The sequence below is a fragment of the Phascolarctos cinereus genome, unplaced genomic scaffold (genome assembly GCF_003287225.1).
Source record: "Phascolarctos cinereus isolate Bilbo 61053 unplaced genomic scaffold, phaCin_HiC Scaffold_1;HRSCAF=81, whole genome shotgun sequence".
Lineage (NCBI taxonomy): Eukaryota > Metazoa > Chordata > Mammalia > Diprotodontia > Phascolarctidae > Phascolarctos > Phascolarctos cinereus.
Window position 1 is genome coordinate 103,224,875 of NW_027555514.1, and position 27,337 is coordinate 103,252,211.

Here is a 27,337-nt window from a genome sequence, read left to right on the forward strand (position 1 = left end):
CCCTCTATGTCTAAATTTTGACCTTATTTTGGTACATGGTATAAGATGTTGGTCTATGACAGGCCATCTTCTTGCCATGGTGTTGTACTCCACCCTCTTATACTCCTGATTGGTGAGAGTTCATCATATCTAGGTTTCTACCTCTTGCTCTGGGAACAAAAAATCAAATGAATATTGCCATTCCTGGAAAGGATGTCTTGATCAATTACTTTAAGATTCTACTCACCAACCTAGTGACTTAAACTCCACTGCCCTCTGTGTATTTGTTTTTTGTCTATTAGAACATAAGCTCCTTGAGGGCAAGGACTGTCTTGCTTTTGTATTTGTATCATTAGTATCTACCATAGCGCCTGAACATAGTCAGCCCTTAATACTTTTTTACTACATTCATTCATATTTGATCTATAGTCTTCCTGATTGCAGGTCTAGAGCTCTATCTGTGACACTAAGTTGCCTCTAATTAGATTTGAAAGGGACCTTGATGGTAAGGTAGTCCAACTCCTTCATTTTACAGATGACTAAATCAGGGCTCTACTAGGTTGACTTACCCAAGGTCACCTAGGCAGAGAATAACAAAAATGTGATTCAAAACCAAGTCCTCTTACTACAAATCTTGTGTTCTTTCTACTGATGGTCTTACCTGTCTTAGGTGTTCTGCAGTCTCCACAGGTATGCTGACCCAATAGGAAGGCAGTGGGAAACAGAGAACAGATGGACATTTATGTTATACCTCCCTGGCCCTTAGTTATTTCTTATACTGTGGCTGTGCTTGGGCACACCACTGGACTAAGAAGTGAATTTACTGAAAGGGCCAGTGTGTGCTAATTTCAATCTTGTTCAGGTTATATATCTATAAAAGGAAATGATTTGAAACTCTGCTCTCTCTCCTTTTAGGTATGTGTAAACATTAGGCCTTCAACCAGTACTGGTTTCTAAGGGATCAAGAGCATTAGTCATGGGTTTGGGAACAACACTCTCCGCCCCCCATCAGCCAATATTGTATCAGTTCAAACTAACTGGAATTTGGTATGTTGTAGATAAGCCTTTGAAAATCTAGAGAAAAATAAATTTCTCTTGTTTTCCATTATGTTCCTCTTCTATTTTCTAGAAGATATCAAACCAAAATATACCACCCGGGCAGCATGAGAAAAAACAGTGAACATCTCTCAACTAAAATATTTTAAGTTTTATTAGAAGGTGTGCTAAAATGACTATACATATATAATTACATCCAATTTCTTGCCTTCTCAAGGAGAGAATAAGGGAAAGAGGGAAGGAGAGAATATAGAACTCAAATTTTTTTTAAATGTTAAAAAAATTTTGATCACATGCAATTGAGAAAAAGTTAAATAAAAATTAAATGTATAAAAAAAAGATGGGGGCAGCTAGGTGGTGCAGTGGATAGGGCACCGGCCCTGGATTCAGGAGGACCTGAGTTCAAATACGGCCTCAGACACATAACTCTTACTAGCTGTGTGACCCTGGGCAAGTCAGTTAACCCCTATTGCCCAACCAAAAAAAAAAAAAGATGCAGTACAGAATTGTGTGTGTGTGTGTGTGTATGTGTGCATGGGTGTTTTTTTTTAATGTCACTGCTGAGAATATGCCAGTCCCAAAGAGCTCAAAGGCAGAAAGAAAAGTCATAGATGTACAAAAATATTTACAGCAGCACTTTTTTCTGGGAGCAAAAAAACTGTAAATATGGCAGGTGCCCATTGATTGGAGCATGACTAATCAAGTTGTGGTAACATCAATGTAGTGAATATTACTGGCCCATAAGAGGACTATGAAAAATTATGAGAAAACCTATAAAATGAAGAAGACTGAAGTAAGCAAGATCAGGAAAACAATGACTACTGTAGAGGGCTGATCTTCGGAATCTGATATGGGTTTAAGATCCAGGACAGAGTTTGACCTTTGCCCAGGCTTTTACCCAAAAGGGCTCAATAATTGCTCTCCAATCTCTCCCTGTTAGGAGGTTCCTGAGACATTCCTTCTCACTCTTTGAACCTTAGATTTACATATTCACTCCTCTATACAGGCGCCAGGAAAAAGCCCTGGAATTTACAACTCTATCTAGGAACTCTGATAAGGAGGAAATGTATGTTATCATATCCTCAGCAGATGTTTTGGGAGTGTCTCACGGGGAGGGCTATTTGAAGTTAGGATGGATTTTCTCTATATATCCTGTACCCTCAGAAAAATAAACTGAGTCAGTTTTCTGCTCCACCTGGTCCCACTTCATGTCTTATTTCACCCCTTTCTGTTCGGTGTGAACAGTTGCGGGCAACAGACTACAATGATATAAACAGAAAAAAGCCCAATGAAATGAAACTAATTAAATATGCTAAGAAGAGCTTCAATTCCAGAGGCCAGGTACTGATGGTTTTATCATTTTTTGAATTCGATGAGTATGAGGAGAACAAATGTGAAGCAAGGTTGTGCTATTTTATGTCTTCAATTTCACTATACTCAAATTCCCTATTCTCCTCCTAAAAAATTTAAAAAACAAAAACAAAAACCCAAACCCAACTTGTGAGTGGATACAAGCCACTCTAGAACATGCTTTCTATCCTTTCCTTTTTCTTGATATTCTGTTCACTTTTCTCCCAACTTTTGTAGGCCCTTCCTTTTCTTCAACACTGAACGAAAACACTGCGGCCAAAAGCCAGATCCTGGCTTTGGCCAGGGCTAATGAAGGGGAACTTTTATCCATGCTTCCTACCCCAATACTAAACTTCATTTTAATAGTAAGACTAAGGAAAAAAGGGCTTCTGCCCCTTAGACTCCTTAATTTCCTTCAAAGCTCCTACTGACTTTAAAAGGGAGCCTTTCTTGGTAGAATGTAAACTTCTTGAAGGCAGAACCCATTTCAGTTTTGTCTTACTGTTCCCAGCACCTAGCACCATGCCTGGAACATAGAAGAGCCGCAATAAATACTTGTATGAAATCGAACTTCCTTCAGTCACTGGAGATGGCCTCAAGAGGTTTCTCTTTGTTGATATAGTAGGACAAAAGTGGCAACCATGCATGCTGGAAGGAAGCCTTGAGTAACTGAAAGGGAATAACAGAATATCTACTCCAAGTTCTAAAACCTAACATACTGGATAACCAGATTTCTGACTAATTTGGGTTTCAGAGATTGCCTCTATAACAGCACACTCTATCTCCTCCTTAGTTCCTCCCCCTTTTAACAATTGCAGCGGTTCTTTGAACTTGGACTTGAAGTTATGAGAATTGGACTGGAATCCAAGAGGAAATTGTTCTGTGGACCCTCCCCATAAAAGTTCAGGTCATTCCGGGCAATCAGCTCCCTTGCCATTAGCATGAACACTTCCTCAATGTTCTTGGACTCTTTAGCTGAAGTCTCCAAAACTGCGAGAAGGCCATGTTTCTCTGCCAGAGTGCAAGCATCTTCAAAAAGAACATGACGTTTATCCCATAGGTCAGCCTTGTTTCCTGGAATTAAAGACAAAGCAACAGGATACTGAGTAGTGTAACCTGATTTTAAAGAATGACATATTTTGGGGCAGCTAGGTGGTGCAGTGGATAGAGCTCAGGCCTTGGAGTCAGGGGGCCATGAGTTCAAATTTAAGCTCAGACATTTGACATTACTAGCTGTGTGACTCTGGGCAAGTCACTTAACCTCAATTGCCTCACCAAAAACGAAAAATAAGTAAAAAGAATGACATATTTTTAAAAGAACACTTTAGCTCGACAAAATGTTCTGTAGGCTAGAAAAAAACCAACTCTACTGAAAATAAGTTAATATCATAAACATCAAATAATTGGGGACTAGCTGAATCAGTCACAGTATATCAATGCAATATTATTGCTCCGTAAGAAATTAGATATGAAGAATATAAACAAATATGGAAATTTTATAGAAAGTGATGCAGAATGAAAAATGAATCTGGACAACTATCATTAATACATTAACAATACTATTTTAAAAAAAAAATCTTAAAAAGTCAGTGTACTTTTGTATATCCATGCTAAAGGAGGGGAGAAGTAGAGTATGTGATTGGGGGTGGGAGGCATTTTTCATTTCCACCACAGAATCTCAGGGTTGGAAGGAACCTCAGAAGCTGTCTAGTACAACCTGAGCCTGAAGGAATCCCACTCTACAGTATCTCTGGGAAGTGGTCATCCAGCTTGCCCTTGAAGATTTCTATCAAAGAGGAATCCACTCCCTCTGTGTTTTTTGTTGTTGTTCAGTCATTTCAGTTGTGTCTGACTCTTCATGACCCCATTGTGGGGTTTTCTTGGCAAAGATACTAGAGCAGTTTGCCATTTCCTTCTCTAGTTCATTTTACAGATGAGGAACCTGAGGCAAACAGGGTTAAGTGATTTGCCCAGGGTCACACAGCTAGGAATTGTCTGAGGCCAGATTTGAACTCATGAAGATATCTTCCTGATTCCAAGCCCAGTGCTCCATCCACTGCACCATCTAGCTGCCACTCTACTTTTGCACACCTCTAATTTGTTTTTCCTTTACTCTGGGGCTTAATCTGTCCCTCTATAACTTCTACCCATCCTCTGGAGCCTAATAGAAGAAATCTAATCTTTTTCCTAATCTTCTCTCCTCCAGACTAAACACCTTTAGTTCCTTCAACCAGTCCTCATATAGCTTGGTCTGTGGTCACCTCCAGATCTTGTTGCCTTCCTTGGAGTGACTTCTAGCTTCTTAATTTTGGACTGGACCATGATTTAATGAGTGAATGAAACTTGCTGTGAAGAAACTCCTACCAGCATGGCACCTACTTAGTCATTTCTGTGCTTAAGACGCTTTTAGCTTGGAACATTTAATGACTTGCCCAGGACCACACAGCCAGTGGCAGGATTTGAAAGCAAATTTTCCTCACTCAGATTCTTTATCTACTACTCAGGCAAAATTTACCAGCAGCCTTTCTCCCCAGGGCCAGTGTGGTAATGTTCATCCCAAAGTGTGCCAACATACCAGATGCATGCTTTTTGCATACTAATGACTACATCATTTGTATTCTTCTTAAAATGTGGTCTGATCCCGGTACTGATCCCAGAACGGATCCCCATATTCCAGATGTGTCCTGGCCCATAGAGGTGATTATAAAATGATAGGTTTAAAGCTGGAAGGGACCTTGAAGGTCTCCAAGTCCAACCCCTTCATTTTACAAATGAAGAAATTGAGGCCTCGATCATACCTGTCAAACTACATAAAGACTGAACTTAGTAGAGTTGGAATTATCCCCCTTGTATATTCCCCTTACTTCTTCTCTTTCCTTCACCTAGACTCATGACCAGGGTTGGGAGTTGTGGCTGAGTTTCTGCTCCCCATGAGTATAATATTCTTCAACCTCACTCCTAGCTTCCTTCAAGCCTCAGCTCTAATCCCACCTTCTACAATAAGTCTTTCTTGCTCTTCCTTGTTGCAATTGCCTCACTCTATTGATTATCTCCAATTTACCCTGTACATATCTATGTACAATATGTAGATATTTGGTTTTGTGTGGTTTCTTCTCATGAGCTCCTTGAGAGCAAGGACTATCTTTCTTTTTTTTCTTTTGGCAAGGCAATGGGGTAAAGTAGTTTAACCCAGGGTCACACAGCTAGTAAGTGTCAAGTGTCTGAGGTCACATCTGAACTCAGATCTTTCTGAATCCAGGGTGGGTACTCTATCTATTGTGCCATCTAGCTGCCCCTGCAAGGACTATCTTTTGCCTTTCTTTGTATCCCTTAAACTTGGAACAATTCCTGGCACATAGCAGGTGCTTAATAAATGCTTAGTGACTGCCTGGTATAAACTGATATTTTTTGCAACTCTTCAGAAGTAAGACTATATCAGAAGACAAAGTTGTATAAGCTTTTAGCTGCTTAGTGACCACTGGATGAAAAATTAAGGGAAAAAGTGCTATTTCACTTTCCCTAAAACACTAAAGTGGCTAAGAATCCTATAGAGAGTCACAGAGGTTCATAATACTATTGGGGAGATTTAATTATATATATTCTCTCTCTTGATTTCTGCAAGAGTTCTAAAAGAGACAGAAGCTTACATTTGTGGGGAATTGCTTCAGCAGCAGGTTGTGAAAGATGGTGACCACAGCAATGATTTTTTAACATGACCATAACCACATTTGTAAGAAATTACATGCATGAGCTTTTCAGAACAAGCTGTCCTCAGTCCCTATGTATGGTCCCAGGGAAAAAGCTTCACAGCCAAAGAAGTGAGATGAGTTACAAAGTTACATTTTAATCAAGTCGTTACATAAGATTAGAATTGGAAAAAGTTCTAATTAAGAATTGTGCAAGATTAGGGTGAAACAAGAAATGATACAGTTAATGCTTAGTGAAAAAAGTAATCAGATTATACCCAGAATGCTATTTCTTTCTCATTTTATGAGTCCCTATGGCTAAAATTTGGGTGTTTGGACCATGGGGCTATAACCAAGGCAGTTTAAGATATACAGTACTGACCAGAATAAACATTAATTGAAGGCAAAGTACCTCAGAGTGGAAAAACAGCATCTTGAATAATAAGCTTTCGTTCCTATAAATATAAAGTATGACAATAACTCATATTTGTTTTAGTGAAAAGTAGGATAGCCTGCATTTCCAAACATGTTAGTTTATTCTATGTAGCTGAATCTTCAGTTTATTTTTATTTAATTCTTGAGAATAGCTTAAATATTATATATATATACAGTAAGAAAACAGACTGTTTCTTTTGGACACAGTAGTTACTTAATAAGTGCACATTGGTCAATAGATTTATATGTTTTAAAATATTTAATTTATCATTTGAGGACAGACTCTTCATCTCCCTGCTTCCATATTTCCCCTGTCCAATCTGTCCTCTATATAGTGGCTAAAGTGATTTTTCTAAAGCATAGAACCACTCAGAAGTCTTGGTTGCTTTTTATTTCTTCCAAAATAAAATGCAAATTCCTCTATTAGGCATTTAAAACTCTTCATAGTATGACTCTTGCCTATTCTTCTAGAATGATTTCACATGATTCCCTCTCATAATATTCGATGTTCTAGCCCAGGGGTGGGGAACCTGCAGCCTCGAGGCCACATGGTGCCTTCTAGGTCCTCAGGTGCGGCCTTTTGACTGAGTTCAAGTTTTACAGAACAAATCCTTCTATTAAGGGGATTTGTTCTGTGAAGTTTAGATTCAAAGGGCCACACTTGAGGACCTAGAGGGCCACATGTGGTCTTGAGGCTGCAGGTTCCCCACCCCTGTTCTAGCCTATTTGCTGTTCCTTGTACATGACATTGCATCTCCCACCTTTGCACATGCTGTCCTACTCCTCACTCCCATCCCATTCCCAGAAATTACTTTGTATTTACTTTCTATATATTTTACATTTACTTATCTGCATACCTATTGTATAACTCCACAGAATGTACTCTTCTTCGTGGCAGGCCCTGTTTTCTTTTTCTGTCTCAACTCTAGGATTAGATTATAGGCTTCTCCAGGACAAGAATTATCTTTTAACCTTTGTATCCATCACAATATCTTGCACACACTATATGCTCCATCAATCTTTCTTACCGAATGAAATCCTTATTTCCTCTAATGTTAGGTCAAACTAGCATTTTCGGACATGGCCTCAAGGGAAGGCAGAAATCTCTTGCAGGCCTCAGGGCTGCAGGCTTTCTAGCTTGTGTGGCTACTTACTATCCTTTAGCCTCAGGGCTGCCCACAGTTCAATGCAATCATAGATACTTAGTAAGTGGTTGTTGATGATTTTCTTGTTCATAATAAAAAATTGAAAATAAAAAAAATATTGAATTCAGTGGGTACTGAATTGAATCAATTCTGTTCTTCAAATTTATTATCCTCTTTAATCACATTCAGAGACTTTAAAAAAGGCTAATTGCTCTCTCCTATACAGAGAGCAACCTGGTTTCATTAAACAAGGTCGGGATATACTAAAGAAGGTAGATTCCAAATCCAAAATTCTGACTTCTTGGGAGAATCTCCCAGATCCAAAAAATGAGTGTTTGGCAAGGATCTAAGCCACGTGGGAGCCACAAAAATGGCAGTCCTCTCTCTGAAGCAGCTTATGGCATAGGTGGAGAACCCAGAGTTAGACATGTGATACAATAGAAAGGAGTCTCTAGGCAAAGTAGAAGATGAGTACATAATTCAGAAAGGACAAAGATCTGTAGGAGCCAGTTGTCAGGAAAGGATTCCTGGGGAAAGTATGCCTGGAGGAGGGCTCTGAATAATTAATTATAAATTGCTTGAGGATTTGGGGGACCTGAATTTAAACTCATTGGAGGAAAGTATGGCAAAATGGCTGTTTCTATTTCAATCCAGGGTGTAATTTTCCTCCTGGTGAGAAGCTGTAACCATCTCATCCAGAACAGAGCCTCTAAAGACTTAAGAATGAGAACAATTTAAGGTCTATTAACAATGATTGATCAACTAATTAGTTATTTATGAGCAGTAATAACTTATTCTGAAGGGCCCAGAACTATGCATCAATAGCAACTTACTACAGCAATATATTCACATCACAGTCTATAAAATCTTTCTCTATATTTCCTTTGCTCCCCGTGCCTATCTCTTTTATTCCCTTTTTGTCTCTTTATTCCTCTTTTTTCTTTCTTCTCTTTCTCTTTTCTTCTTGCTTTTTCTTTCCTTCTGTCCCTTATCCTTTCATTCCTAGAATCTTCTCTGCCTCTGTCTCTTTCATCTGCTCATGCAAAGTATGGAATTAAACTATATTTTTGGCATTTGTTATCTATGTTCCCTGTTAATCTGAAAAAAAAAAAGAGGATCCTACTCATTAACATTTTGCATTTCACTAAAAATGCTACCCAAAGTCCAGTTGCTTCCTATTTTTTCCTTCTAGGTCAGTGGCCCTTCATATTAAAAAAAAGGGTCCTTGTCCCTTTTTTTTTTAACTTTATAGTAATGGAATAATTTATTTCCTGAAGAGTTATTTGAGCTTAAATACTTTTGAATCACTCATACATGGATTCAGTATTTCATGTCAATGAGCTCTTTCTATTACACCAAAAAGTCATTTTATACTGGTGGGTAACTAACTGGCTTAATAGGATGTCCTTATCCTGATGCTCCATGAAATTTAACCTGTTAAAAAACCAAACTACTGATAGGAGATGATGATGTTAAATGCCTTTTAAATACTGTACCAATAAGCATTATGACCAAATTTGCTGCCCCGTATTTTTCTACTTCATGGATCCAGTGAGGAACAGATTCAAATGTGGATCTCCTTGTCAGGTCGTAGGCAATGATGGCAGCATTCGCATTTCTATAGTAGCTTTGGGTGATTGTCCGGAATCGCTCCTGGCCAGCAGTGTCCCATACCTGCATCTGTCCAAGTAAGGAAAAGAGAGGAGCTAAGCCAACCCAGCATTACTACAGAACAAAGATGGTTATATACAGCCCAAAAGCTCCAAATGAAACATCTCCAAGCACTGGCTCACTTAAAATATTTTTTTGGCATTTTTTTTTTGCAGTCATATCCTGCTATATTCACCACTGTCCCCACCTCCTCCCCACACCCTAGAGAGCCATGCCTTATAACAAAGAATAAACAAGCCGTGCAAAGTCTGACATTATATGAAGCATCTCACATGTATAATCCCTCACTTCTACAAAGAATGGGGGGAAGATTCTGCTGTGTACGTGAAAATATTCTTTTTTTTCTTCTCTTGTTTTATATTGAAGTTTAAAATGAATAAAAAATTTTAGGGGCAGCTAGGTGGCACAGTGGATAGAGGATCGGCCCTGGAGTTAGGAGGACCTGAGTTCAAATTCTGTCTCAGACCAGACACTTGATACTTACTAGCTGTGTGACCCCGGGCAAGTCACTTAACCCCATTGCCTCATATAAAAATTTTTAAAAAAAAGAATAAAAATTAAAAAAAAAGAATAGGGGAAGGCATTTTCTCATAGCTCTTCTTTGGGGCTATGGAAAACTTATTAAAGATGATATTGGATTCCAGTGTGACAAAAGAATTTGGACACTCACTTAAAATTTATTTGTAATGGGATTTGTTAATGGACCACCCATCTAGCTACTCCTATTTCATTATACCACAAGCTACCGGAAGGATCATGGGACAGTAGAAGAACTGATGAACTTGGGTTCATGGAACCTGAGTACAAATCCTACCCCTAAAGCTTACTAACTCTATGACTGGTACTAGTTATTTAACCCTTTTAGGCCTTAGTTTTCTTATCTGTAAAAATGAAGGGATCTGAGTAGACAGCCTCTGAGGCTCCTTCTGGTTCTATATCAATGATCCTTTGATATTATCAGACTGCAAATTACCTGACGGTAGGAAGTATCATCATCATCATCACCGTCATCATTACCATCATCATCATTATCACAACAACAACAGTCTAATATAGTAGTGCTTTATACATGTTGTCATTTGAATGTTACAAGGAACCTGAGAAGGTGGCGTTATTACTTCTGTCTTACAGCTGAGGAAATAGGCTCAGAGTGATTTGTCTACATCACATGGCTGGTAAGTGTCACATATGGGAAGTGAACCAGGTCTTCATGATTCCAAGTCTAGCATTCTATCAACTACACCAGACTCTCTCTTCATATCTTCCACATTTTTGTAGCCTTCACAGCACTTAGCAGAGTGCCTTACCTGTTGTAGGCCCTCCATAAATGTTTGTAGAATAAACAGATGAATGAATAAGCTTTAAGAATGTAGGGATTATGTAGGTGAGGTACAGACAATGCAAAAATGTGAGTATACTTAAAAAAACTACCACCCATGTTAAATTATTATTTTTTAAAAAAACTATGACCCATATTAAATTATTAATTAAAAAAAAACTATTGACTTTCCAGGATGATGTCAGCAAAACCTGGAAAGACCTTACATGAACCGATGCAAAGTGAAGTGAACAGAACCAGGAGAATGTTGTACACAGTAACAGCAATATTGTACGATGAATTGTGAATGACTTAGTTATTTTCAGCAATACAATGATTCAAAGGACTAATGATGAAATATGCTATCCGCCTCCAGAAAAAGGACTGATCTTATTTGAATATAGACTAAAGCATACTATTTTTCTTTCTTTCGTTCTTTTAAAAAAATTTTGAGTCTTCTCATATTAGATGACTAATATGGAAATGTTTTACATGATTGCACGTGTATAAACTGTATCAGATTGCTTACCATCTGGGGGGGAGGAAGGAGGGAAGTAGGGGATAGAATTTAGAACTCAAAACTTTTTTTAATGTTAAATTGTTTTAACATGTAATTGGGAAAAAATAAAATATTATTTAAAAAAAATTAATGGTCCTGGAAAAAAATATAAATAAACCATTGACTTTCTACCATCATAGAAAATGCTCTACTCACTAATAAGCTGTTCTATGGTCAATCACACCAGATTATCTTGCTATTTAAGCATGAAAATCATATGTCAATTTAACCAACACTTATCTAGGAAATCAGACTTTGTGGTTTGAAAGGGCTGTTGTATTGCTTTATCAAAGCAGCAAGTTTGACCAAGATTTAAGCTTGAGTAATTGAATGAGAAGCTTTGTGAAACAGTGGAAGGAATGGAGCCTGAGAAGGCAGGAGAACCTGGAGTTCTAATCTGACATCTGTCCCTGTCAGGTAAGTGGCTTCTCCTTTCTGGGCCTCAGTTTGCTTTTCTTTGTATCCCCAGTACTTAGTGCTGACATATCGTAATTAATTGATAAGTGTTCTTTATGTTGAGAAGGCTTCACCAGATTGCCACGTAAAAAAAATTTTTTTTAAATGTTAAGTATCTTCAATCTAAGCTATGTGCACTTACATCCTAAGGACAAGTTTTCAATTCTCCAGTAAACTAGAGAAGGAGGTAAAGACCCCATCAAAAGAGAGAAGTCATTGGCAAAAGAAGAGGTACATTTAGGTGATAAAAAGGGGTGAAGATTGGGCTCCTACAAGATCTGGTAAATGTAGATCACTTGAATACTCTTAAATGATTACCAATGCTAAAGACTAATTTACCTTTCTGAGGCAGGCAGGTGGCACAGTGGGTCCAGTGCCCTGTCTGGAGTCAGGAAGATTCATTTTCCTAAGTTCAAATCCAGCTTCAGACACTTCCTAGCTGCACGACCCTGGGCAAAAATCACTTAACCCTGTTTGCCTCAATTTTCCTCATCTGTAAAATGAGCTGGAGAAGGAAATGACAAACTACTTGAGTATCTTTGCCAAGAAAACCCCAAAAGGGGTCATGAATCCGAACATGACTGAAACAACTCAGTGAAAACATTTCACTGTTCTAGAGTGTTAAAGTGATTTACATCCATAGTTTAGCCACAGAGTGGAAGGACAGGAGTTCTTCTTAACCAAGAGAAGAAGGAATAAAAACTCAGGGAGACTAAATGATTCTTCATATAACTTTGAGGGTGAGAAGGGAGAAAGAATTAAATAATACAGAGAATTAAAGCTGCAAATGAATGGCGATCTCCTTCATTCCCTTTAACTGTTTAGAACCACCTAGAACATAAAACACCTGACAGTATACCTGCTAAGACAGATACCAGAACTACAGGAACATAAACATAAAACATTTTATGCAAATAAGGTAAGATCTAAATAACTGAAGTAATATTTATCGTTCGTGGGTAGATAAAGCCAATAATAATAATAATTATAATGACAATTTTACCTAACTAACCTATTTATTCATTGCCATCCCAATTAAATTACTAAAAAACTACCTTACTGAGTTAGAAAAAATAATAGCAATGATAATTTGGAAGAACAAAAGGTCAGGGAATTTTATTTTTTTCCAATTACACGTAAAGATACTTTTCAATATTAATTTTTTATAAGATTTTGAGTTTCAAATTTTTTTCTCTCTCCTTCCCTCCAATCCCCCCACCCCAAGATGGCAAGCAATCTGATACAGGTTATACATGTGCAATCATGTAAACATATTTCCACATACGTTGTGAAAAGAAGAAATAGGAAAAAAGGGAAAAGCCATACACACACACACACACACGCACACACACACAAACACACACACAAAAGAAGGTGAAAATAGTGTGCTTTGATCTGCATTCAGACTCCGTAGTTCTTTTTCTGGCTCGGATAGCATTTTCCATCATGAGTCTTTTGGAGTTGTCTTGGATCATCGTACTGCTGAGAAGAGGTAAGTTAATGGTAGTTGATCATTGCACAACGTTTCTGTTACTGTGTACAATGTTCTCCTGGTTCTACGCACTTCACTCAGCATTGAGTCAAGAACTTTCAATGGCTCCCTAGTGTCAAAGGAATGAAATTCAAACTCCTCAAACTAGCATTCAATCCAGCAGCTATCCACCTTTCCATTTTTATATTAATCTTAGCACATTGCCTGATATAAAGTAAACATTTAAGAAATGTTCTATCAATGAATCAATCAATCTACTATCTGTCTAATCTCATATTATTCCCCTCTACATTCCTATCTGCCAATCAAATTGAGCAACTCTGGGCTCACACAGTTACTCTTTGAGTGCTTGTCCTGCTAGTCAACATCTGTTGAATTCCCACCCACCCCTAAAAGCCCAATTCAAATGTCACTGCCTCTATGAAGCTTTTACAGATCACACTCACCAGAATCAACCTTCCCCTGCAGATGTTGGAGAACACATTCTTTTGTAGTTGTTTAATGCACTTTAAAAAAAATCTCATTATGTATTTTTATTTTTTTAATTTTTAGACAATTGGGGTTAAGTGACTTGCTCGTGGTCACACAGTTAGTGTCAAGTGTTTGGTCTGAGGCCGTGTTTGAACTCAGGTCCATCCTGACTTCAGGGCCAGTGCCCTATCCACTGCACCACCTAGCTGCCCCTCATTATGTATTTTTAAAAATTGTATTTGTATCCCTAGTACTTAGCACAGTGCCTGCCTGGCACATAGCAAGCATTTAATAAGTACTTACTGACTTGACCAGACTTGTAATTTTATCTTTGCTGGGAGTTGCCGGTAAGGAACTCTCTCCCAGTACCAATCTGTACCTTCTCTGCAATTTGTAGTCTTAGAGAATTGCCTGGAGAGCTAAGAGTTAGTTAAATGACTTGTCCAGGGTCACATAGACAGTATATATCAGAGTAGGACCTGAACCCAGCTCTTTCTGGGTTTGAGGCCAATACTCTATCCATACTGCCTTCTAAGATCATACAGTCAGTAAGCATTAGACACAAAATTTTATGGAGATCTCTTGGTTCCTCTGAGCCCAGACTCAGTGTCCTTCTCATTCTCAAATGCTTAATGACTTGTTTACACTTACAATATTCATGCTTTCTTCATCTGCTCCTTCCACAATGCCCTGAAATCTAGCTTCTGCTGAAGTGGTTCTCTGTAAAATGGGGATGATAATAACCCTTTCTCCTAGAGTTGTTGTAAGAATCAAATAATATTGATAAAATGCTTAGTACAATGTTTGACACATAGTCGGTACTTAGTAAGTACTCCTTTCCTTCCTTCCTTCTTTTATCCTTTCTTTTTTTCCCTTCCTTCCATCTCCCCAATGGCACCAGTGTAAGAGGAGGTTACATGATACAGGAGAAGGGACGCTGGCCTGGGAGTCAGCAGACCTGGGTTTTTGTCCCTACTCTACTAGTAACTGGCTATACGGCTTTGAACATGCCATTTAGTTTTTCTGGGCCTCAAGTTCCTTCACCTGTAAAATAACGGTGTTAGATAAGAGGATCTTTTAGGTCCCCTTAAGCTCTAAAATGCTAAGGTAAAGACTCTTGCTAAATCTGAAGGCCTATTGTCCTTGAATTCTCCAGTACATTTGATGCTGCCTCCCACCTCCTTTGTTACTGAAATTCTCTCCTAGCTTTGGCTTCCACAATGTTACCTTATCTGGTTCTCCAATTACTTCTCTAGTTGTTCCTTCTGTTTTCTGGCCTGAATCCTGTTTTTCATCCTACCTCTTAACTGTGCATGTTCCCAGAGGCTAGTTCTTACCTTTTTGTCCTTGTTTTCCTTACTCTCCCCTCTATGGAAAATTAATAAAGTGCTACCAGAAATATAAAATGTTTACCCCGAGGCCAATGACAGAAGGTTCAAAATACCCACGGCAACCCTTTTTGAAGTAGTGAAAAATATGAAACATAATAGGTGCTCCTCAATTGTGGAATGGCTGAATAAATTGTGATGCATGAATGTAATGGAAAATTAATTACTGTCTGTTAGCGGAAGCATAAAACTCCCAACACTCTCAAATTTTCAAAGACCAGACTAAAATGTAATTGGGAAATGTCTAACAAAATAAATATGAAAAAAATACAACATCCATAATGTTTATTGTTGGTTTCCTAAGTCAGTATGCAGCCCACATTTCTGTATAAGTGTGACACCACTGCTTTAAGGAACAATAGATGTGTGGATAGAGGATATACATGAGAAGATGCCTATGAACTGTTTTGGAGGAAAGGAGCAGGAAGATTAAACAAACAAACAAATAACAAGCATATAAATGATAACAACTGCCATAAAATTCAAGTCAAATGCAACAATCAGGCTAGCCCATGCCAATATAGTAAAAATGACAATGCTACTAAATGCCATGATTAATATTGGTTCAGATGACTGATACTGGGAAGCATTACCTACCACTTTGGAGAAAGATGGTGGACCTTGAGTAGGACATATTGCACACTCTGTTAGCTGAGGTCACAATATCAGTTGGTTTTGCTTAACTGCTGTTTTTTTTCCTTTTGATTGTTGTTATATGGCAGGGTAGGTGGATGGCTTATTTGAAAGGGTATTTAATAGGGGCAGCTAGGTGGTGCAGTGGATAGAGCACCGGCCCTGGAGTCAGGAGGACCTGAGTTCAAATCCGGCCTCAGACACATAATACTTACTAGCTGTGTGACCCTGGCCAAGTCACTTAACCCCATTGGCTAGACCAAAAAAAAAAAAACAAACAGAAAGGGTATTTAATACCAAAAAAAATAGAAATGTATTAATGAAATATTAAAATATATACATGGGCAATTAGGTGGTACAGAAGATAGAGCACTAGGCTTGGAATCAGGAAGATTTATATTCATGAGTTCAAATCTGGCATCAGATATTTCCTATCTGTGTGACCCTGGGCAAGTGACCCCGTTTGCCTCAGTTTTCTCATCTAACTAGAGAAGGAAATAGCAAACTACTCCAGTATCTCTACCAAGAAAATCCCAAAAGGGGTCATAAAGAGTTGGACATGACTGAAATGACTCAACAATAAAAAACCAAAATATGTACATAAAAGATATAATTATTTGTGCCTATGGCTCTATCACTTTTTACTGATGACTCCCAAATCTAGAGGTATAGTCATGCCAATTTTTCAAGTCCTATTCCCATCTAGATAAAATCTCTACATTCTCATCATCAATGGCTCCAAACCATAGTGTCCCAAACTGAACTGGTCTGTCCACAACCACCTTCCTTGAGTATAGTGGATGGACTTGGATTTAGGAAAACCTGGGTTAAAACTCCTTTAACTCTAGGCAACTCACTTAACCTCTCTATCTCAGCATCCTTTTTTGTATAATGGGGATAATAATAGCACCAACTTTCTAGGGTTCTTGTGAGGATCAAATGAGCACTAAAAAAAAATCTTAGCTATTATTATTTTTTCCCCTCAGAAATCCCTATCTATGGCAATGGCACCACTAATCACCCAATCTCAAAAACTTGGAGGCATCTTTACATCTTTATTCCTCTCCTTTAAATTATCTTACATATCAGTCATCAAAAACTGTTGTTGAGTTCTGTCCTACTCTTCATGACCCCATTTGACATTTTCTTGGCAAAGATACTGGAATGATTTGCCATTTCCTTCTTCAGCTCATTTTATAGAGGAACTGAGGCAAACAGGGTTAAGTGACTTGCCTGGGGTCACACAGCTAGTCAGTGTCTGAGACCAGATTTGAACTCAGGAAGATTAGACTTCTTGACTCTAGGCCCTCCATCCACTGCACTACCTAGCTGCCTGCTCACAGACTATTACCTCTCTGTTTTTTAAATGTCTTTTGCAACCAGGAGTAAGCTGGAACCAGTTCCTATGGCTCTAACTCTCAGAGCTGATTGTTAAATTTTCAGTATGAATACTACTAGGAGATATGTTTGCATCTAGGAGCTCTACAAGTTCCCTTAACTGCGTCTCCCAAGCTCTAGACTTGCATTCTCTTTTGAGAACTTTGAAATCACAATAGCTTTGGGAGGTTCCTAACAGGAGTGTGGAGCCATCTCCAACCACAGAAGAAATTGCTGAATTTTCAAGGTGAGTCATAAATACTTAGAATATCAGAATGCCTCAGAAATCAGCCAATGCTACAAATCAGGGCTTGCTTTTTCGTTTTGTTGATTGTCTAAATTTAGGAAAGTGATGGAAAAAATGTTAATAATAAAGATTAAACTTCAAGCTGTGTAGTGTATACTTTTCTCCCCTTAGGGAACCTGTAGTTTAACAATAAGAATAAGAATAACTTATTTATTAACCCCTGGTTGCACCTATTCCATTTTCTGGTCCAGGTGTTCATAATCACACCTGGATTAGTATGACAGCTGCCTAAATTATTTCCCTGATTTTCATCTCTCCCCATTCTAGCCCAACCTGCATATGGCTGCCAGATTAGTCTTCCTTAAAGGTTTCTTTCATCAATCACGTAACTCACATTGCCCATCAAAAACCTTCAATGACCCCTAATTTCTTATCAAGATACATCTAAGTCCCTCCCCTCCCCCAGCTTTCAACTTCTTCCATAATCTGATCTCATCTTCACTTATCCAGTCTTGTATATCCTATTATTTTCTCCAACATATACTTTCTTCTCTATTAGGTTGCCCCAGGAAAATGGCATCATTATTCCTATCTGGGCCTTGACTGGTCCCCTCTCATCGACTGGCCTGCCTTCCCCCATCTGCTTTTCCCAGTCACAGCTTCTACCCTTCAGGACCTAATACAAACCTAAGAAGCCTTCCAGACCAGACTAATGTTCCCCTTCTCTGAACTTCTCTAGCATTTATAGGCTATAAAGTATAATTTAGAATTTGATTATATATTTCTATTGTTTCCTTCCAGTGGGTGATCGTTTTACCTGATTTTGGAGGTGGAAAAAGTCATTAGTATAATGTTACTTCCAAATCTAATGGCTTTTTCTCAATCCTCATCCTTCTTGACCTCTCTGCAGTCTATTTTTTTTAAGGCAATTGGGGTTAAGTGACTTGCCCAGGGTCACACAGCTAGTAAGTGTCAAGCATTTGAGGCAGGATTTGAACTCAGGTACTCCTGACTTCAGGGCTGGTACTCTATCCACTGCGCCGCCTAGCTGCCCTCTCTGCAGTCTTTGACAATGTTGATCACTCTCTTCTTCTCTCTAGGTTTTTTGACTTTGCTATCTGACCTATTTTTCTCAGTTTCCTCTGATGACTCTTCATCCAGGTCAGTGATGGTAGCTCTGTGCTGAGCCCTCTTCTCCCTCTATACTATTTTACTTGGTGATCATTTCTAAAGAGCATTGGATTTAGAATCAGGCATCCAGAGTTTGACTCTTCCCTCAAATTTAACCCATGGGAAGTAATTAATTCCCTTAAAATCTCAACTCCCACCAATAGAATGGGAATAACAGCATTTATACTACCCACCCCTCTGAATTGTGGTAAAGAAACACAACAATTTGCTTTGCAAAATGACTCTGGAGTAAAAGGGTCCTGCCTTTGAGCCTTACTACCTGGGACCTTAGTCAAATCACTTAATCTCCAAGAGCCCAGGTTCCCTCATCAGCAAAAGAAAGGGGCTGGACTAAATGACCTCTAAAGTTACTACTCTAGTTGATCTTACATGACAAACCTTAGGAAGCTATCTAAATGTTATCATTGGTTATTAAACACTTTTTTTAAAAAAACGAATTTCAAATGTTTTGCTGGGGCCTCAATCGATGGGTATAAGTCTTTGGGAACTCATGAGTACTGATTTCCCCAACCTTCAAGAATAGGAATGTTTACCCTAGAAAGAGAAAACTAAAGGGTGACTTAATTAGAGTCTCTCTAGTAAAGGCTCTTTGTTGGGAAGAGGATGGGGATAGATTTGAGCCCAAATTTAGGTTCTTCCAGTTTATGGGCAACAGAACTGAACAACAGAAAATGGGCTTAACTGAAAACAGGAAAATTGTGGCTCCATATAAGGAAAAGCTGCTTGGTGAAACATAAATTACTCTATGCCAAACATTAAACAATAGAAGCATTAATTTAAAACTTGCAGAGGCCTTTGGAAGACATTGGGTGCCACCCCTTCATTTTGCAAATGAGAAAAATAAGGCCCAGAAATATTAGGTCACTTGCCAAAAATTATTCATGTAGCAAGTATCAGAACTAGCATTTGAACTCGGGTCCTTTGACTCAGAATCAGTGGTTTATCGCTCTACTCTTGTATTGATGGGGATGGGATCTGAATTCCTAAAAGGAAAAGACCATGTCTTTGGGATGTGGACCCCAAAAAGGAAAATCCCTGGATTTTCCCAAAACCCTGGAGTTTGCCTGAGGCTGTAATCCACTTAACTGGCCTTTCATTGTGACTACTCCTAATCTCCCAATTCCATTCTGTTACCTCCCAATTGCCCCTGGCCACTTCCCACCCTAAATCCTATCTAGACTCCATTGTCCCTGGGCCACTTGGTCCAGGTCCCTGAAGTTCTGTTCACCCCAGTTCACTGGCCACTCCCATCCAGATCCTCTTTAGACCCCTGCTCTAGTCACCCCAGACTACTTGGCCACTCCTGGATCCCTCCCATAGTCTTTCTGTATATAAGATTCATCTTATCTCCATTAAGGTGCTCAGATTCTTATAATCTAGCCAAGGGCTCAGATTCTTAAGATCTGGCCCTCTTGCATTAGTGATACAAATGTTTAGATTCCTTAAGAATCTGGCAAATATGTCAGATGTTCTAATAAACCTTGTCTTTGGTTGAAAGAAGGCTTGGGTCGAATTCATTTAGGCAGGACCCGAGTGTTGTGATTTTGGGGTCCCAGCACCCCTAAACCTCTAACTTCAACAGTACCTCAAAAAAAAAACCCCAATCTTCTATTTCATGAGAATCTTTTTTTTGTGTGTCTGGCAACTAGTACAAATCATTTTGAAGCTCAATGTCTGGAAAGTTGGTCATTTTACTTGATTTTGGAAGTGGAAAAAGTCATTAGTGTAATGTTACTTCCAAATCTAATGGCCTTTTCTCAATCTTCATCCTTCTTGAGCTCTCTGCAGCCTTTGACAATGTTGATCACTCTCTTCTCTCTAGGTTTTTTGACTTTGCTATCTGACCTATTTTTCTCAGTTTCCTTTGATGACTCTTCATCCAGGTCAGTTGATGGTAGCTCTGTGCTGAGCCCTCTTCTCCCTCTGTACTATTTTACTTGGTGATCTCATCAGTTCCCATGGGTATAATTATCATCTCTATGCAGATGACTAGCATACTTATATAGATTTCCCTTGTCTCTCCTGATCAGTCACACATCACTAAATGCCAACTGAACATTTCAAACTGGCCATCCTGTAGGCATCTCAAACTCAACACATTCAAAAGAAAACTCATCATATTTCTCAACCCTCCTCTGAACTTCCCCATTATTGTCAACAGCACCATCTTCCTCCACGTCATCTTGGTTTACCACCTAGGAACCATCCAGGATTCCTTAGAATCCCTCAGTCTCCATATCAATTCTTGTCACTTCTGTCTCCACAATATCTCTTGAATAATCCATTCCCTTAGCTCTATAGATGCAACCGTGGCCCAATTGTCTCTTACCAGAACTGTTTCACCAGCTTCCACATTTGTCTACTTGACTCAACTTTCTACTCTCTCTAATCCATCTTCCATAAAGCTACCAAATCACTCCTCTGCTGAATAAATTCCAGTGGCTTCCTCTAAAATTGAATGTAAAGGGGCAGCTAGGTGGCGCAGTGGATAGAGTGCAGGCCCTGGAGTCGGGAGGACCTGAGTTCAAATCTGACCTCAGACACATAACACTCAGTAGCTGTGTGACCCTGAGCAACTCACTTAACCCCATAGCCTAGCCCAAAAAACCCCTTCCTCCAAAAAAACCAAAAGCAAAACAAAATTGAATGAAAGTCCTCTATTTGGCATTTTAAGCTCTCTAAAACTTCACATCAACCTACCTTCCCAGCCTTATGCTTCCCTTGCATACTCTATGGTTTAGACAAACTGACCTTGTTGTCTCTCCTGCATGGCCCTCTGTCTCCTGTCTCCAAGCTTCTGCACTTCATCTCCATCCTTCTTTCTTCACCTCAGCTTCTTAGAATCCATAGCTTCTTTGCAAAATCACAAATAACCAACCCCAAAAAAAGATATAAGAAAACATCCCAACCCCACTCTTTTGCAGAGGTTGGAGGTTCATTGCAGATGTGTTCAGATTTTTTAAAAATGTAATGAGCAGCTTTGCTTATGATTTGTTCCCTTTAGACTGTGAGTTCCTTGATGATGGAACTGTCTTTTGCTTCTTTTTGTATCCCCAATGTTTAGCATAGTGCCTGGGACATAGTAAGTATTTAATAAGTGTTCATTGACTGGCAAAAAAAAAAAAAGAATCCATAGCTTCCTTCAAAACTTTGCTTGAACATCACCTTCCACATGAAGCCTCTTCTAATCCTCCCCTGGTTGTTGGCACCTCCCCCTTCCCACCCCCAAATCCTCATACACACACCATATCTATATTTATATATGCACCTACTGTTTCCCCAATAAACTGTAAGCTTCTTGAGGGAAGGGACTGTTTCATTCTTTTGTATCTCTAGTGCCTGGCATAGAATAGTCAACTAATAAATGTTTGCCAATAGATTGGTTAATTAATTGATTGATTGAACTGGAGGCTCAGGAAAAACTTCCTGTCACAGAGTTTTCACCCGAGTTCAACCTTGAAAGAAGGTGGGGATTCTCAGTGGTGTAGATGAGGAGGGAGCTCGGAACATGAATGAAGGACAGACTGGGCCAAAGCACAAAGCTGGAGATGGAGTGGCAATTTGGGGCAATGGGCTGTAGGACAATTTGGATAGAATATAAAGTGAGTGAGGGGAAGTAAAAAGAAATGTCTGGAAGTAGTTGGGAGTCTAAGAGAGAATTCATATAAAGCTTTCAGGTTTTCACAGTTCTTTACATATGTTACCTTACATGATCCTGAAAACAACCAGATTAGGTAGGTGGTATTATGATGCCTATTTTCCAGATTGAGGAAACTGAAGCTAAAAGAGGTTAAGTGACTTACCCAGGGTCACACAGGTAAGTACCTGATGATGGATACAAACTTTGGTTTTTCTGATTCTCAGTCCAACACTTTGGACATGCTAGACTGAGGAATTTGTGCTTTCACTTAAAAGCAGAAGGGAGTGCTATGAATTGGTCCAGCCATTCAGTAAAGCAATTTAGAACTATGTCCAAAAAGTTACTAAAATTTTGTATACCCTTGACTCAGCAATGCAATTACTAGGTCATCTACCTCAAAGAGATCAAAGAAATAAGCCACAGGGCCATAAACACAAAAATATTAATAACAGCTCTTTTGTGTTATAACAAAGAACTGGAGACTAAGACGGTAGCCATCAAATGGGGGAATGATCGAATAAATTATGGTATGTTAATATCCTGGAATATTATTGCATCATAGAAATTATGAAAGGAGAGGTTTGAGAGAAAGCTGGGGAAAGTTGTATGAATCAACACTAAGTGAAGTGAGCAGAACCAGGAAAACAATTTCTACAAAAACAACTTTGAAAGACTTAAGAACTCCTTTGAATGTAATGACCAACCAAAATTCCAGTGGATAAAGCATATTACTCACTTCCTGACAGATGCAGAATAAGACATATTGAGGCAGCTAGGTGGTGCCGTGGATAGAGGACTGGCCCTGGATTGAGGAGGACCTGAGTTCAAATCTGGCCCCAGACACATAACACTTACTAGCTGTGTGACCCTGGGCAAGTCACTTAACCCCACTGCCTAACCAAAAAAACAGAATAAGACATATTTTTAGGTGTGACCAATGGGAAAATTTGTTTTGCTTAACTAGGTATATTTCTTTGAAATGTTTTCTTTTCCCCTAACTGGGGAAGGGGATAAGGATAAAGTCACAAAACAAAAAGGGAGAAAAAGAAAAGAAAGAAAAAAGTCATTGAAGCATTTAAGAAAAAAAATGCACAGAGAAGGCCAGTGAGAACCACATACAAGAAGACAATTTTGAAAGTTACACATTAAATTTAATATATTTAAAAAGAAAAACAAGTTTTATATATAATACAGATTTGCAGTTTCCTGTACAATCTTCTTTCCTGTATTACTCTGTATATAGAAGTGTCCATTTTATTTGGTGTTTGTTAGGTTCAGAATTTTTAAAAAATTAAAAGCCATATGGAGCCACTGAAGATTCTTGAGCAGGGGAGTAACACAGTCTTACTTTTATTTGAGGAACATTAATTTGGCAGCTGTGTAGAGGATAGATTTGAGATGGGAGAGAATGAAAACAGGGAGAGCAATTAGGTGGCTATTACAGCAGTCCAGGTTGAATGTTGAGGAAAACTTGAACCAAGTAGTAATTATGTGATTGGAGAGAAAGTGACAGACAGGAGAGAAGCTGAGGTAAAATTGCAAGACTTGACGATTGTATTTGAGACATGGGGGGCAGGGGAGGGCAGAGAGAAGAGTTGAGGCGGAGTCTAAAGTTGAAAACCTGGGTGACTGTGGGTAATGGTGGTCCTCTCAACACAGCTGGGAAATATGGAGGAGAATTAATGAGAAGTTACCTAGTGCCTTTTGTATGACTGGGGATAAAAGTCAGGGCAGTTTAGAACTCCAACACCTTCTTGTTGGTAACAGATGCAGTATCAATCTTACTGGGTCTCTCCCTTCATTTTACAGTTTCTTACCTTCACTTTTTTCCCATCTATCTCAAGACAGCGCACAGTGAAGTCCACACCAATTGTGTTCTGCTGTGTGTCTGTATAGAGTCCAGATTTAAAGTGTTGTACCACGCATGTCTTCCCCACATTTGAGTCTCCAATGAGGATGATCTTGAACAAGTAGTCAAAAGTCTCGTCTGGTGCCCGGATGAAACTGGAAAACTGCATGGTTCTTAGGGCTCAGGTGGGTCAAGGGGGACAAAGAGGAGAAATATAGATTTTAGGATATATTTGGGTATTGAAAGACACTCTGGGAGGGGAGATGCCCTCACATAGATAGGCTCACGCCTGTTAGAGATGTGATAGGTTTCTGGGAATGTCTCTAAGACAAAGATATCCTCATTTTCCCTTCTAGGTCTAGCTTAAGGCCACTTCATATTCTGTCCCCTCTGTAGTTAACACCACTGACAAACTCCAGTCATGGTAAAATAACATAAACAAATTCCCACATACTAACGTAAATCAATTACCATAATGAAGACATCAAAAGAACCTAGAAACCATCCCAGCCAGCAAAGACTCGATTTGCAAGCAGAGATATCTAGCAGCCAAGGGCAACACCAGGCTAGAAAATAAAATAATTTGTAAAAGTTCAGAGAAGAGGATGATAGAAGGTTATGATCAGTAGTGCCTCTTAAAACAGTGAAAAGCAGTGCAGGGAAAAACAGTTTTATAGGAAACTGAGTAATACCCAACAAGACAAAAATCATCCCCAGGATAAAACGGACAACAAAGATTAAAAAAGCAAAAGCCCTGTAGAAATTTCTATGATCAACTTTAATCCATCAATGACAATGAAGTTACAATATTTGGACTCTATCATCACAGGTCCCATTGTGCCTGTAGAAGGATGTAAAAAGCCTGAAAGAAAACAAAGATGGGAAAAGCAGCTGGCCCAGACCAAGTATACACAGAAGTCCGTGTGGGAAGAGATACAATAATGAGCTCATTGATGGATAAATTTTCAAAGTATTTGAAAAAGGGAAGGTCACTAAAAGTTCATTTTTAAAAAATCCCCAAAACTATTGTTCCTTTGGAACTCCTTTCCAAAGAAACGGAGAAAATATCAGACACCACTGACCTGTAGTCAGTCATTTCTCATGTTTAAAAAAAAACTCTTAAAAGAATAATCTATAAATATATTGAAGCTTGATCGAAGGTATGAGAAAGGGAACAGGCAAACTTTTACAGATATTGTATACAATAGGATATCACATTTTAATAGTAACAAAACTGATTGAAAGGTATTGAGAATAGAGGATCCGTCTGTGCTTATTATTTGTTCACTATAAAAAAAGCAGTTGATTCCATAGTGATTCTACACTTAAAGCAAATGGTTAGTTGATTTAGTAAATGCAGGTTATTTCTTGGGAGCTGGAATCCATGTCCAATCTTTCAATAACTCATGCATCTTGATTTCTTCCAATCTCAAAGAAGTAAACTGGCTTTAGAGTTAGATGACTCAGGTTGGGCATGAAAAAATGAAAGGTTATCCAGTAAGGGTTATAGGAAGAAGAGATGAATGGTGGTGATATTTGTTTAAGCAGCAATTTGTTAACCTAACAAGAACAATGGAAGGGTCCATTGTCTTACTGGGGCATGGATTTGATGGAAAACTCCCAAGACGCTGTCAAAACTGATGACTATCACTGATTTCCATTGATTCTTGGGGATGCAAGTGACAATGAAATTTAATAATGACAAATAGGAAGACTTACACTTAGGTTTAAACACTTTAATTTCACAAATCCCCGATGGGGGAAATGTGAATAGATAGTACTTTGTTCCCTAAAAAAGATCTGAAAGTTTGAATGGACCATAAATTCAATGAGTCAGTGGTGACAAGTTATCCAAGGAAATTAAGGCAACTTTCAACTTCAAAAGCACTTATTAAACACCGACTATGTGCCAGTTGCCCAGGTCACAAATACAAAAGTAGCCAAACCGTCTCTAATCTTATGGGCATTCTATCAGGAATTTGAAATCCAAATGAAATTCCCTGAATTTCTACCTGTTGAAGGTATAACTCAAATTCTGCGTTTTCTTTCAAGCCTTCCCTAATTCCCTTGCTTGATAATAAAGTCCCTCTACAGACTGCATATAACACTTTGTTTTCCAATTCTCTAATAGACATAGCATGAAATATTGTGTAGTAGGAGAGAACCAGGAAGACTTGGGTTCAAGTCCTACTTCTGATCATTGTCAGTGTGATCCTGGGGCAAATCATTTAATCTCTTGGTGCTCTAGGCAACACATTAAACCTGTCAATCTCATAGCAGAATGCTTGGCATAAGGAACTTTCTTACCAGAGACCCTAAACCAGAGAAATCACAGTTCCTGATCTCCTCTTATTGTATGTTAGAGCTTTCTTTGAGTCTTAACTCCCTCCTAGATAGAGTTCCTAGAGAAAAGCACCTGTATCTTATCTAAAATTCTTATCACCTCAGCATCTAGTACTAGATAAATATTTGTGCTTTTAAATAAGGGAGCACTTCACACCTCTTTTCTGAAGGTCGGAAATCAACCAATAACTCCCTTTAACCTACACCAAAACCATCCCTTTATAAGATAAGATATATAAATTCATCCAACTTTCCTTTTTTCCCATTTAAAAGCCAAAGAAAGCCCTATCACTTCTGCCCTCTTGCCCCTGGAACTCGAGCTGAAACCTCATTTGACGTATTCCTCCCCTTCCCAGCTCTTTTGTAGGGTTTCCAGTAAACATTTCTCACCTTCCCCCACCAAGGAAAAAACCAACCCCCACAAAAAAACCCCAACCCCCAACCCCCCCCCAAACCCGTCAACTCTCACCCAGCAAGCAATGTAATTGTCTACTCTACTGCTACTTCCTCCTCTTCCATTCTATCTTGTGCCTCCTTCATTTTCTAGGTCACCTGTTGCTTACCTGTTTTTTCTCACCTGTGCCAGCAAGTACTGATTTTTATTTAGTTTTCTTTCCTTGTCCTTAACCCCCTTCTACCTGTCTGTCTCATTGCTCCGTGGGAATTGTAGTTCTGTCCCTCAGGTGGCAACTACAGAAAGTGAAAGGAAAACTCAATCCTCTCCCATCCACCCCCCTCTAGCCTGGAGCCAAACCCTTCTCGATACCAAAGAAGTGGGAGGCTGTAAACTGGCTAGACAATGCTGAGTGATAACAGCATTCCCACTAAACGTTTCTTGTGCACTGTGCAAAAACTGGAGACAAAAAAAAAAAAAAGTCAATTAACTCACCCAGTACCTCCAAAGCTGCCTCTTATTTCTCTCCTTCCTTCCATCAACGTTTCCCACCTGTCCTTTTTTAGGGAGCGTGGGAAATAATCAACATAGGCATCAGATACTGAGATTTCTATGGGAAAGTTTTAAGTGACTGGGACAGCTTTGTGGAGTCAGAAC

General features: G+C 38.9%; 1 protein-coding gene across 2 annotated transcripts; it reads right to left on the reverse strand.

Moving 5' to 3' along the window:
- Positions 1 to 1,166: 1,166 nt before the first annotated feature.
- Positions 1,167 to 26,965, reverse strand: RAB19 (RAB19, member RAS oncogene family). Of its 2 annotated transcripts, XM_020998138.2 has the most exons (4): positions 26,850 to 26,965; positions 23,912 to 24,123; positions 9,148 to 9,331; positions 1,167 to 3,459 (listed from the first exon to the last, which is right to left on the reverse strand). In XM_020998138.2, the coding sequence occupies exons 2-4, from the start codon at positions 24,110 to 24,112 to the stop codon at positions 3,191 to 3,193; spliced, it is 654 nt and encodes a 217-aa protein (XP_020853797.1). In that variant the 5' UTR covers positions 24,113 to 24,123; positions 26,850 to 26,965; the 3' UTR covers positions 1,167 to 3,190. The 2 variants fall into 2 exon arrangements, with proteins under 2 accessions (XP_020853797.1, XP_078009503.1); XM_078153377.1 differs by lacking the exon at positions 26,850 to 26,965 and having other exon boundaries at positions 23,912 to 26,661.
- Between the last annotated feature and the right edge of the window lie 372 nt (positions 26,966 to 27,337).